The following is a 13,896-nucleotide window of genomic DNA, read 5'->3' on the forward strand; positions in this document are numbered from 1 at the left end:
CAAATTACGAGCTAGTTATCATGATGCCATGCAGCCCACGTAGATAGATGACTGCGTAGTTCATCTGTACTTCAGAACAGAAAATGAATTATGGGGTAAATGAACTACTATCATCAGGTGAGAAAATAAACAGCCCACCCCAATAATATAACATAATATTAAATTTTGCTTTATACATTATGATCATGCAAATATAATGATCCCTATTTATTGAGCATTACTTGAATAATGCTGGAAATCCAGGACATAAAATTGAATACCATGGAAAATCTCACTAATCATCAGGTACTCTAATAGCTGATGACCGGAAACGCCCTGCCATATGCTCTTGTGGCTAAGCCCTGTAAATGTAGATATCTCTGATCCTCAGTGGGACAGTTTCTCAGTGATGCTTACAAGCATAACTCTTGTTCAACTGCTAAGCGAGCAGACTAAAAAAAGATGCTGAATCCCCATTGGCCTCCTGACTTATGGCGGAGGGAACAGAGTGACAGACTGCTAGGTGACCAGACATTAATAGACAAGATTGGGACAGCCTTGCAAGAGCCATGGGGGGCACCATGCTCGAGGTGGAAGACTTTGTGGTGAAAAACACGGAAAATGAATTCAAATTCAATTAATTCAAAAATGTATTAATCACAAGGAATGAAATGGAATTTCCATTTGTATCCTAATCACAGTTGTTAGTTTTTTGGCTATTTTGATTCATTCAAATTTAATTTATTCTAATCATGACCATATTTTCCATGTAATCGAATCATCCATGCTTCATAATGTTTCCATTAGTACGGGTAATCAAGAGTTTACTCTACCCTTAAAACCAAAAGCCAATGTTGGCCACAGATTAGCAACCACAAGAGATTAAAATATGTGAAACAGCAGTGCATTTAGGGAGGTAGTGAGCACCCCAATGATATTATCCAAGAATCGGGACCCTAATCAACTTGCTTAGCTGTAACAAAGCAACTTTCCCATGGGAAATTTTCATTCCCAGATCAATGAGTTAATGAACATCTCCATGGCAGGGCAGATTGCTCATCAGCTGGTGAGGTGAAGGCATTTGGTTCCCTTCCTGAAGACCATCAGCCAGGCCTTTCGGAATTTGGAAAGGTACATGGCCATTTAATTATAACAATTATATAGGTGCATAGTTTTGCATTGTAATGATTGCTTTGAAAGGTGTTTGGAGAAATGATTTTCAATATCATTACAGTGATCATTCAATATGGTAACTGAAACCTAGTTCCATGAAATTCAGAGTAATTGAGTGCATAAGTTAGGCAGTTACATTGAGAACTATTTAGCACAAAATGGTAACCAGATTCAGTTGGTTGGGGGAACGATTCATTGTTTTTTAACCATATTAAAGTACAGTCTTTTAAATTGCCTAGCGTTAAAGCAATAAATGTCTGACATTTTCTGGATTCAGTTACCATATTGGTTGCATGCTTGCAGACTGCACACACAAGTAAAAATAAATTATGCCAGGTCCTAGATCCCATTTCACAGTTCACCGATGTATTTCATGCAAGGAGTTGAAAGAACAGGTTTGGCCATTTCTATGGTTATTCCATAAAAAAAATGAGTCTTTTGTTCCATGAATTTTTGTGAGACTGGTTAGTTGGTTTAGTGTCAGTTTATTTACTAGGACTTTGTGCAAAGTAGCCTACTTTTTATTTTGGTTAATAAATAATTATCTGGCAGATAACATGAGAGTGCATTGATGCCCAAGAACTATTGTGTTTAAGGACAGATTGTTGAAAATGACTTTCAAACAACTATTATTTACAAAAAAGACAAAATGTAATAGTGGTAAATAGTAACCATATCAGAGTATTAATACATTAAAGCTTAGTCATATAATTGATCAATTGCTTGAGTGCTAAAAGCAGAAATGATCAAGCTGAACCAGAGCTAATCTCACAGTTATATTTAAGAGAATTACTATTTCACTTTTCATATCCCAATATCCGAAAATAGGTGAGTAAATGGCCAGAACTCTCATTCTATAGCCATGACATAAACCAGAAACCAATGTGTACCTACTTTTATATTGGTATTTTTATATATGTCAAATCTTATATAGTAATAAGTCTACGTAATTCAAACTTTGTAAATTCACAAAAATTTTGATTTTACAAAGTTTATCTTATTCCTCAAGATAAATGTTTACAAGGTTAAGCCCAATACTATTGAAACTACATAATTCAATTCTTAACAAACCCAAAGATTGTCTTTATACATTTGAATTTTTAGCAAGTGATGGAATTAAATAGTTTCCCCTGCTTAGAAAGCCATACTTCACATTGAACATTTATTTTGATGCCTTTGAAATAATTGAGTTCCGCAATGTATCACAGAATATGCTCAGTGTTAATATACAGGTATATTAACATGAATTTGCATATATCATATTTTTATTGAACTCAAATCGTGCATTATGTACCAAAATCTCTACTACAAACTTCAGCAAATTATTTTTCCATATAGGATGGAACACAAGTATTAAATGGAGTCAATGTACAAATTAAGAATAATCACATATTGCTCCGAGGTCAGAAATTGAAATAATGGGCACATTGAACTACATGCCCTGACTTGACTATCACTCATTTTTTGATGGATTTATCCTTGATGGTGAAGTGTAGGTTGTGGTGCATGAGATGAACCGTCTGGGCATTGTTGTGGACCTGGCTCACACATCATTTTCCACAATGAGGGAGGTGCTAAGCGTGTCCCAGGCCCCCGTGGTTTTCTCACACACTGCATCTCATGCTCTCTGCCCATCGCCTCGCAACCTGCCTGATGAAATTCTCAAGCTGGTGGTGAGTGTTCAATAACTTAGGCCAAATTTGTTCATGAAGAATTGATTCTATATATGATGTTGCCAAAGTTATATTGCTATATTTCATGATGCATCTACTTTACTTTTTTCTCATGAAGTTGTTTTTCAAAACATTTGACAAACAATCATCATTTTCTTCTCTTTGCACCCATGAAAAATGTTTTAAAATTCCTAAATGTGCAGAAATATGTGAATTAATGAAATTTATCAGTAGTACACCACATACTCCAAATTGTATGCTAAATTAATATTAAAAAATATTAATTAGATCTGAAGAGGTTATTTTTAATTACAGATTTTAAACTATTTAATACAGTGATTGAGAGCCACTTACTATTTTTGTACTGTTCTTTCCTGTGTCATTATATTTGTTTTTTTATGTTTTGTAATATTTATTTCTTTGTGTTTCTGTTCTTTGGGCGTTAGGTATTTAAGAAAATTTAATATCACAATAACAATACAATAGTATACCCACTATAATATGTGATTCTACAACCACACACAAGGAAGAGATAAGGAAATCCAAAATTAATTTTGATGGCCCATTTACTGATGGGAATTAACACAAAAAAACATAAAGCTTACTTTACTGAATCATCCATTTGCTAAAACTCATCTGCCTAATAGATTGTGGTCACTAAAACCACCTCAGTAGGTTTAAGTTTGCATGAAAAAAATTTTTGCTTGTTTAAAGCTTATTTTACTGGTGGTTATTGATGATATTACAAGTTTTTGAGCAAAAGTTAAAATTAATTTTTCACAGATTTTTCCTTATCATCAAACATTTACATGCCAATATTTTTTCATGTATTTTTCTAATATGAAACTGAGTGAAACTGATTCAGTTTTATTTATTTATTGAGTTATTTCATTACTATTATTTTCCAAATTACCCTTAACCCTTAGCTGTGATCTGCTAACCTGCATGCAGATAATTTTGATCATCCATTTCCATTTATGTAAATATGAAGTTATGAGATTAAATTATGTGGACATTTTTAACTTCCTCAATTGCAATTTTTCAGGCTAAAAATGGAGGAGTTGTGATGATAAGTTTTTACTCACATTTTTTAACCTGCAATGAAACATCAACAATGGATGATGTTATAGGTAAGAAAAATACTATATCCTGTAAATTATATTGATTTTACAGTTTAAAATGTTTTCCTTATTACACTCATGGAAATAATTTCAAATTCCATTCTATTTATTTTTATCTGACTTAAAAGATTTTCATTTTCAGCTCATATTAACCATGTTAGGTCTGTAGCTGGAGTTGATCATGTTGGCATTGGAGCAGGTTTTGATGGAATAGACCAGTAAGTTTGGCCATTATTATATTGATTTTTAATCCAATTTTTATAGATTGGAATTAACTCTGTCTCTATAAAATACAGCATAAGATGGTCACATTAAAAAAAACTCTGCATCATCATGACTGATGGCATCCAAAGCACCACACCGAATAAAGTCACTACATTGATAATATTTAGTAAAACTTGAAAATTAAGTCTTTTTAAGTTTTTTGGGAATTTTTCTTAGAAATATGAGAAGGCATATATTTTATGTGATCTGAAAGCATGAGTGCCTTTCAATTCAAAGTTCAATAATTTTTGTAGGTCTTTGGAAATATTAAAGTTGCATGCAGTTAGGGTAGATAAATATTTCGCATATTAATCATTAATATGTTGAAAAGTCAAATTTTGAGTGACTAACACTTGTCTTGTTACTTTTTTATGATAACTTTTTCATAAAACATTCATTTTATGAGAAATATGGTACATGTTAGATGGTTATACATCTGACCAAATGGAATCATCTTAAGAATAATTTTAGGTCCAAGGCAATACAAGGCAAAAGGAAAGAGAATGAGAAGACTTTCATTTCAACAATATGCTTATTAAGGAAATTTAAGTGCTTTTGCATCTAAAATTATTCATTTTTTCCTGCAGAAATGAGCAAATTTTTGGCATGAGTTTTGATCACATTTTAAATATTTTTGATTAAGAGATAAGTTAATTCTAAATTAATTTAACTGAAATTACTTTGATCAACCTTTAACTGTTAACTTAATTCTGATAAAAATATAATTGTGCATATTACAATCATCTTAGGAAAGCTGAGTTAACTTCACCCAATTTCAATGTATTCTAATATATATCATGCACTAAGAGGGCATGTGTCCCAAATAATCACATACAAACTCATATGCGGCTTCTTTCCCTTCTTACACAATCATTTTTACTTTGCAAACTTTGATAAATGTTTTTAAATAGTATATTTTCAACTGAATAAGCACTGCTCTTATTTTTTAATATGACTTGAAACCCATTTTTCTCTATATATAGCACACCAGCTGGACTAGAAGATGTGTCCCGCTATCCTCATCTATTTGCACGCCTAATCAACCCTGCCTCAGCAACTCATCCTACTACAATGCCTACCTCAAAAACACCATCCACTTCAACAGTGCCGATTTGGGATGAAAATGATGTGAAAAAATTAGCAGGATTGAATTTTCTTCGGGTTTTGACTGCCGTGGAAGAGGTAACTGTTAATTAAATTTTTAAGAAATGGATTGATAACACGCAAAATATATATATATATATATTATATATATAATATATATAATATACTACCTTGATCAAAAAGTTCCCGGAATAACCACCGTGTGGCGCTCCCATCGGTCCGATTTGAGTTCTGTTTTTTTTGTTAAATTGGTACATCTGTTGTTGATATTCCTTTTAAATCTTAGTGTCATAACTTGACATTTGCAAAAGTTACGGTCGGTTTTCGGTATGTCCATCAGTGCTTCCTGCGATTTTTCCATTACTTCCTCTCGGCTGCTAAAACGCGTTCCCCGTAATGGTTTTTTAACTCGATTGAACAGAAAGAAGTCACAGGGAGCCAAATCAGGTGAACTCGGTGGCTGTTGGATGGTATTTGTTGCATTTTTCGTCAAAAAATTACGAATAATGATAGCACTGTGCGACGGTGCGTTATCATGGTGCAAAATCCACGAGTTTTCTGCCCACATTTCTGGTCTCTTTCGGCGAATTGCTTCACGCAAACGTCTCATAACGCCCAAATAATACTCTTTGTTTACTGTCTGGCCTTTTGGCAAAAATTCATGATGCACTACACCGTTGTAATCCATGAAAACCGTCAGCATTGCCTTCTTTTTTGACTGAAAACGACGTGGTTTTTTTGGTCTCGGCTCATTTGGTGAACGCCATTCACTTGCCTGACGTCTGGATTGCGTGTCGTACTCTTAAACCCACGACTCGTCTCCAGTAATGATCCTTTTGATGAATGTGGGATCGGATTCAGCCTCGCAAATCATGTCTTTTGCGACGTCAACACGGTCTCTTTTTTTGCATGAAATTGAGGTCTTTTGGCTGCTACACGACGGAAACCCAAATCATTAACCACAATGTCTTGGGCGGATCCATAGGCAATGTTCAAGTCCTCCGCTATTTCTCTGATGGTTAATTTGCGGTTATTGACCAACATTTCTTTTACTTTATCAATTTTTTCACCGACTTTCGATGTCGATGGTCTGCCACTGCGTTCATCATCTTCGATTGACTCACGACCACTTCTGAACCGCTCGTGCCACTGGTAAACGACCGTTTTTTTTAGAGAATCGTTGCCGAAACACTTTTCCAACATTTCCAACGTCCGTGCGCCACTAAATCCGTTTTTTACGCAAAATTTAATACAAGTTCGTTGTTGCAAATTTAAATCCATTTCTGAAATTGTAAAAAATCGCCAACACACACAGAGATAGATGTTCTTGGCTACGTAACTTTTGCAAATGTCAAGTTATGACACTAAGATTTAAAGGGAATATCAACAACAGATGTACCAATTTAACAAAAAAAAACAGAACTCAAATCGGAACGATGGGAGTGCCACACGGTGGTTATTCCGGGAACTTTGTGATCAAGGTAGTATATATATATATATATATATATATATATATATATGTTGCGGTAGTCCAGAGGGTAGAGCGTTCGACTGCTGACCAGAGGGTACCGGGTTTGATTCCTGGGCAAGTCTCTGGGCACCTGCAGCTCCACCCAAGCTGTGTCATTTTTCAGGTGCCAGATCTTCCTGGAAAATCATAACCGGCACAGGGAAAGGAACTGGCTCCCCTACCCTGATGTGTGAATTTCTCATGCCGTCGGGCTTAGTATTGGGTGAACTCTACCATCACCTACCTAACCAACCTTCGGGTTGATTACTGTGTTAATCATTTTATATATGTGTGTGTGTATGTGTGTGTGTATATATATATATATATATATATATATATATATATATATATATATATATATACAGACTTACATTTATCTGACCTGAAGAAGGTCACAGGGAGGGCCAAAAGCCTGCTAAAGAACAGAATATGCTGAAGAAGAAGACCGAATTAGTTAGAATAGGAACTTAGAATGTTAGGTCAAGATTGGGGACAGGAAAATTAGAGAATATCAAGCAAGAGATGGTAAGAGGAAATATAGACATTTTATGTCTACTCAAGATGAGATGGAAGGGTAGCAGGGATTACTGAAGTGAAGTGACAGTTATAGAGTAATATACATAGAGGGAATGAGAGCCAGTAATGGGTTGCCAAAATATTGAATAAAAAGGTAGGAAGAAGCGTACTCAACATAGAGCAAGAATGGATAGAGTATTACTAGTAGAGATAAAAGCAGAACCGAAGAACTTGGTCATCGTCTAGGTATACATACCACCAAGCAATCATAAGGAGGAAGAAATCTATAGGATAAACGATCAGTTAGAGGATATAATCGAGTGTGTTGCTGCAGGAAAACATTTAATAGTGATGGGGGATTGGAATGCGGCGGTAGGCAAAGGAAGAGATGGTGATGAGATGGGTGACTATGGTTTAGGCACAAGGAATGACCGTGGGGAGATAGCAATTGAGTTCTCCAGGAGATAGGGGCTAGTGATCACCAACACTTGGTTTAGACATCGCAAAAGTTGTAGGTATACAAGGCTGGTCTGAAAAGTTTCAGACTCAACAAAGATACAAGACATTTTTTCTGAAATTTTCTGAGATCAGAAACTTTTCAGACCACCCTCGTATATGGACTATGCCAGGTGACTCAGAAAGGTATCAGTTAGATTAGATTATAGTTAGGCACAGCCATATTAACTGGATGAACAAGGAATGAGTATCAGGAGGCTGTAGAGAAAATCATGATTGAGGGAAAAGAGCTAAATACTATGGAGGAAAAATGGAAATATATAAAGAAAGGAATATTGAAAGTCACTAAAGAAACTATAGGAACTGTTAATGAGAAAAGGGGAATTTAAATGCCTTTTTTTGGAAAAATGTAGCTATTATCCTAGGTCCTACTTTATTGATAATAGGTCAACTTATATGGTGGTAGGTACTTTGAGAATCATTTCATTTAATGAAGTGTGAACTTTTGATAGGGAAATAAATTCAATCAGATTATTTGATGGAGAGGGTTAATTACAATGATGAAGTGGATATCTTAAAATATTTTTGATGTATTACATTTCAAATTTGAAGGATGAACTAAGTGCTAAGCATTCACCTGAATAGGTCTATTATGTACCATGGCACTATTGGATATGGTGACATGTCATAATTTACTACATATATCCTTACAATTAATATTCATCCCATTACCTGTTTCATGCACAGTTAAGTCTCTTGAAACCCTTCCCATTTATCTCAACCTTTTTTGATTATGTGTGCATGGACTGCCATACTCCATAAGGCAGTTTTAGATGTATTTTTTTATGGGTGGCCGTCAATATCCGGGCACAAACTGTTCAGTATATCCTAGAAAATTATAGTTTTAATTTTACAAACCAATACTATGAAGCATGTTTTCATCACATATTGTCTGGAATACTATCATATGATATCTGCTTTAATCTTACATTTTCAGATAAAGACACGGTGGAGTGAAAAATCTGTGCTTGAATCAGAGGAAGCCTTACCAGAAGCTCTTCTGGAAGGGAGAACTCAATGTATTTCATCCATTTCCATGCTGCCTGAGAATGGGCACCGGACCAATCAGTCTGTTCCTCAACTTCCAGATGCCCAATGGGCACTCCCTTGATAATCATATCTTTGTAAAGAAAACTAAACAATTGCCAATGGGGCACTAAAAATGAATTGAAACACTGAATGAGCTCCAAAGCATGAGCTTTATAAGTCATTTTCTAACATATGCCCAATTAAAGTTGATCTCAGATTTGTAGTATTTATACAAAGAATAGTACATGAATTATGATAATAGACTGTTACTGACTGAGGATGAGAGAGTCAAAATAGATATGATTAAAGTGAAGATAATGTTTACAGCAAGCTTTTCATACATATAACTTTGTTGACCTTTTTCAACAGTTGTTAAATAAAGAAAAAATTATCAATTTTTAGATTTATTTACAATTCTCTTTGTAAGCCTCTCCAGTACATGCATCAATGCCATATGAATAACCAATAGGTTGAATCAGTTGTCGTACATGTTAAATGCTTTAACATTTTTGAATATTATGCAGGCCCTGCGAAGCGTTTAGAACCCATAGGTACCTTTTGCATTGAATGAATAGGTACGTTCTATTTATTTATAGGTAGTCCTTTAAATGGAATCAAATCTACACATGCTAACATTTTTTGTATTCAGTCTGGTGTTGTAATTCTGCAATAAGCCATTTAATTATTGTATTGTTTATTTTTATTTGATATTAGGTTTTCTGGATTGTAAACAAATTCATATGGCATGAATAACAAAGGATGCTTTTACATGATGTAAGGATGCCTATCCCCATACAAAGAACTCTTGAAGAACTTCATGATGGGCTAGAATCACTAGAGAGGTACATGGTTGAACTTGTGAAAGACCAGGAGGTAAGTAGCCAAGACAAAATCAAAACATGCCAAAATCGGAAGCCATGACAAAATGCTATGTCTTGTAAATATATAATTTATTTTTTAAATATTTCTCAAGAAATTGAGTATATTTAAAAATGTATAAACTTAATAGCTTTGTGAGTACATTTCTGTTTTCTGTGTATTGTAAAAGTTCACCTATAGTAATTCTTTTTCTTCAGTTAATAGCCAATTGAAACTGTAACCAAAACTTATCTCTAAAACATAGTCTTTTAAATATCATGGCAGAAGAGTAAAAGTTGATTGAAGTAATCTGAATATGGCAGAAAAAGCAGCTAAAAGGGAATGTTAAGAGAAAATGGAATGTTCCAGGCAATGATACAAGGGAGAACGTTGTGTGAGTTAAGTGGGGTAGAGAAAGAAGATAGTAAGATCCTTAGGTGGGGTGCAGTCAGGGAGGAGGCATAAGGAAATTAAGGAAGAAATATGGTAAGGCCAAAGAATCAGAAGTTCTCATGGCAAAAAGCAGTAATTATAGTTACCTAATAAGTTAGTATATAATTATAATTACCTTTCAAAATCTGCTGCCTATAATAGGCATGTTGCCTTGAATGAGTGGTTAACATGAAATAATATCAGATATGATATGTATGGAAGCTGCATCTTAACCCTAAATCGCTTGACCTGCTACAAATTTTTGTTCACACTTTTTACATGTCATACTATTGTTCATCCCACAAAATGTAGGGCAGAAAGCTGGAAGAGAGCTCATAGCCAGAGCTTTGTTGTTCTTATAACTTGCCATCCAGGTCCAAGCATTTATTCTTCCCATCACTTTTTCACTCAGTTATTTTTCAGTCATCGAATAGCTTCCTATGTTTGCTGTGAAGGCTCCCATTGAGTATAGTGAATGAAGACTCAAATCTTTAATTGGCTACATTCTGCTCCAAATATCTTCTATCTTGACCCGTACTCTTGCGAATGCATGTTAATCTATCTTTGAATTGTTTACGCTTTACATCCTGGCATCAGTCATCCTTAAAGTTAGGACTACTTATATCCCATTCTGTGAATATTTCAAATATAACTTTTCATCTAACGGCTTCAATAGTGTACAACACTTTCATTTAGGAATAAAATTTATTGCCTACTCCACAACAATTCACAGGTTTAGGTCAATTATCACTCAGGAAAAATGTACGCAGTAACTGTTATTACTAACACACATACCATATTTAACATGTTTTTTGAATAAGACAGAAGTGAAATGGATGGAAGGGCATATTTCTCAGATGGAAGGGCAGCATCACTGATAGCTAAGTTAAAGAAAGGTAATGGCAAATAGCTGGTTGAGTTGTATGTGAAGAGCCAATGGAAGTAAGTGAACAAGGTAAATTTTTCAATAGTAGAAGAAGAAAAAATCTCTTTTATTGCCAGATGTCATAGTTTGTGTCTTTGGGATTTTATCCTTTATCCTTGATTTTATCCTCGTACTAGGGGCTTGTAACCATTGATCTGAGCAAAGGATATCCTGATGATAAGTTCCTTATTGTTGAAGCAGATGGCTCCCAGAAAATGACAAACATGTGCGTTTCAGTTTTGGTAGATGCCTAAGGTCCAGGAAATCGATGACACCAAAGTTATCTTTTTCAGTGATGAAACCAATGTTTTTATCAAGGGAGTTCAAGATTTATCAGATTGGTTCTAAATGAATTTGATTAACAGCATGGATAGGTGCTATGTCTGTTCCTTCTTTGAATATACATTACTTCCACAAAGATACACCTGAAACTATGAAGTTGAACTAGCCTATTTCTCAGTAATCCTGACATATTGCTAGGCAAAATGATACTAAAGGGTGAGGGTTGATATTGTGACAGACCATAAACAACAACAAACATCGGAAACAAGTAAGCATGAAAGAGAAGGGCCTAAACATTAAGAAACACAATATTGAATGATGTCATACAATGGCTAGGCAATGATGTGGTGGCTAGTTTAGTACGAGACTTATAACAAGCAGTCTACCTTATTAGAGAAGATTCTCACTCTGATTCTGGACTCTAGCACTACAAACTACAGTACTTTCATTTAAAAATTTTGCAGCATAATTTTTGGGTGAAGTCATTTGAAGAGGGGATGAAGTTGAACCCATTAAAGTGTGAGATAAGGGTGGGAGGAGGTGAAGTCTGTTTTTTTATGATGAATGCAACATACTTGTATACTGAAAAAATCAGATAATGTCACATTCCAGCACATTTAAGGAAAGAGAGTAGGATTATAACTATACAGGTTAATTTATACAGTGGTGAAACACTTATGGCATGAATGTATTCTATCCATCACAGCAAAATTCTCAGTATGTAGGGACATGTACTATTTTGAAGCAATATACTCTAGATATACCTTCTTGGAAGCCTCCTTAATAAGTTCCATTATTTTCTGTTTGGCATTGCATCTACAGAAACACTAAAATAATTACTTTTAGGTATACATGATCCATTATGAAAGTAATGCGCATGATTTTATTGCGATGCGACCAACCATTGCAGCATGGTGAAATTACTCTGTAAATATGGCGGGGGATCTGCCCTTCCTATGCAGTTGATTGCTGTTTGCTCTGAGCAGTCTGAGCGGAAAGACATGCCCCCACAAGAAGTGTGTTTTTTGACTTTGTAACACAGCGCAAGACACCGTCAAGCTCCACCATGACAATGCCCCCAGCATCATTCATCATTACCAACTTCCTGGCACGGACCACAACCCCAGCAAGTGGTCCTCCAGCCCCCTTATAGTCTCGACTTGGCTCCATGTGACTTTTTATTTTGTTTTTTTGTTTCCCTGACTGAAGAGAGAGCTGAAAGGAAAGCAGTGGGAGACCGTGGGAAACATCCTAAAGCATGTTACAACATTCCTGAGAGACATTGAGGAGTTTCAGGGTGCCTTTGAGACTTAGCAGACATGTCTCTGCAAGTGTATTAATGTAGGGGGAGAGTATTTTGAAGAATATTAAGTATTTGTACATCAATAAATCTATTTTTCCCAGAGAATGCACATTACGTTTATAGTTGACCGTGTACAATAAAGTTTGGGTGAATGCCATTTCTAAAAGTGATATATCTGCCAGTTCAGTTATCAAATCTTGTAGGAAATGATTCAGTTAGCTAAAACGATGAATAATTTTACTCAAAATTGTTAATCAAACAACTATATTTCATCTAGAAATTTTACAATGTAAAATAGGATGTGCTTGACAGTAGATTTAAAATACAATTAAAACATGAATGTACGCAAAGACATTTAATGAATAATGAATTACAGTAATCATTTCAATATATGAATTACAAGATACACTTTAAGAATTTCTATATAATATAAATACAATATTTTAGATGGTAAGATGTAAAAAACTGCACCTCTGCACATCTCACAGAGATGGTTAACTGTGCAGTTGAGAGCTCATCTTAAATCTTATTACTGATATGAAGATTAAGAGGTTGCTGTTGGAGATTTTGAAACTTCTGACTGACAATGTTTTATGGTTAAATGTAAAACAGGTAGTAAGAGTGGGTGAGTAGGTACTCCTAAAAAGAAACTTTGGGAGGTCCATATCTTGCCATCCTTTCAGAGCACTGTATGTACTCTGAAAACCTCTCCACAGAGCATGTGCTTGCAAAGGATAGTAAATGCTAAAAACTCTTCAACATTAAGAAATAAAGTCTAGGTTCTAAAAATGGTGTAACCATGACTAGTCAGCCACATCTCCATCCATCCCTTCTCTAAGTATTTATTTCAATTTTATTTCTGAAATATTATTTGGCATTGTTACCTCCAAGTAAGTTATTTTGATTGCAAATATGCCAAGCGAATCCTAAAAAGTACCCAATATGTGGCTGTGGAGCAGGCATTCAGCTGTTTTCTAAGTGGTTTTCAGGTGCAGCACTGCCAAGTAAACTCACGCCACATGGTTTTTCGGGTTCAATATCTCTGAGAGATATGATTGCCAGTAGAGAGAAAGGAAATGGCTTCATGCCAAAGTTATTCTAATCTCATAGCTTATTAAAAGGTGAGATGAACCCTCAAAAAATCCAGCCTTATTGATATTGATTGTGGTTTTCATAAAAAAATAACCAGAAAACGTATTTTCATATTTATA

At 34.9% G+C, this 13,896-nt stretch overlaps 1 protein-coding gene across 1 annotated transcript in view; it reads left to right on the forward strand.

The window, feature by feature from the left end:
• The window catches only part of LOC139693585 (dipeptidase 1-like), a 127,521-nt gene extending 118,311 nt beyond the window's left edge, over positions 1 to 9,210 (forward strand). The window contains exons 6-11 of the mRNA XM_071591798.1: positions 1,026 to 1,110; positions 2,649 to 2,825; positions 3,871 to 3,955; positions 4,089 to 4,164; positions 5,194 to 5,392; positions 8,794 to 9,210. Of these exons, the coding sequence (XP_071447899.1) occupies positions 1,026 to 1,110; positions 2,649 to 2,825; positions 3,871 to 3,955; positions 4,089 to 4,164; positions 5,194 to 5,392; positions 8,794 to 8,967 (796 nt within the window). The 3' untranslated portion in view covers positions 8,968 to 9,210. The remainder of the gene's footprint in view (positions 1 to 1,025; positions 1,111 to 2,648; positions 2,826 to 3,870; positions 3,956 to 4,088; positions 4,165 to 5,193; positions 5,393 to 8,793) is intronic.
• The last annotated feature ends 4,686 nt before the right edge of the window (positions 9,211 to 13,896 follow it).

Source organism: Hetaerina americana, unplaced genomic scaffold (genome assembly GCF_022747635.1).
Source record: "Hetaerina americana unplaced genomic scaffold, ioHetAmer1.1.p SCAF_5, whole genome shotgun sequence".
Lineage (NCBI taxonomy): Eukaryota > Metazoa > Arthropoda > Insecta > Odonata > Calopterygidae > Hetaerina > Hetaerina americana.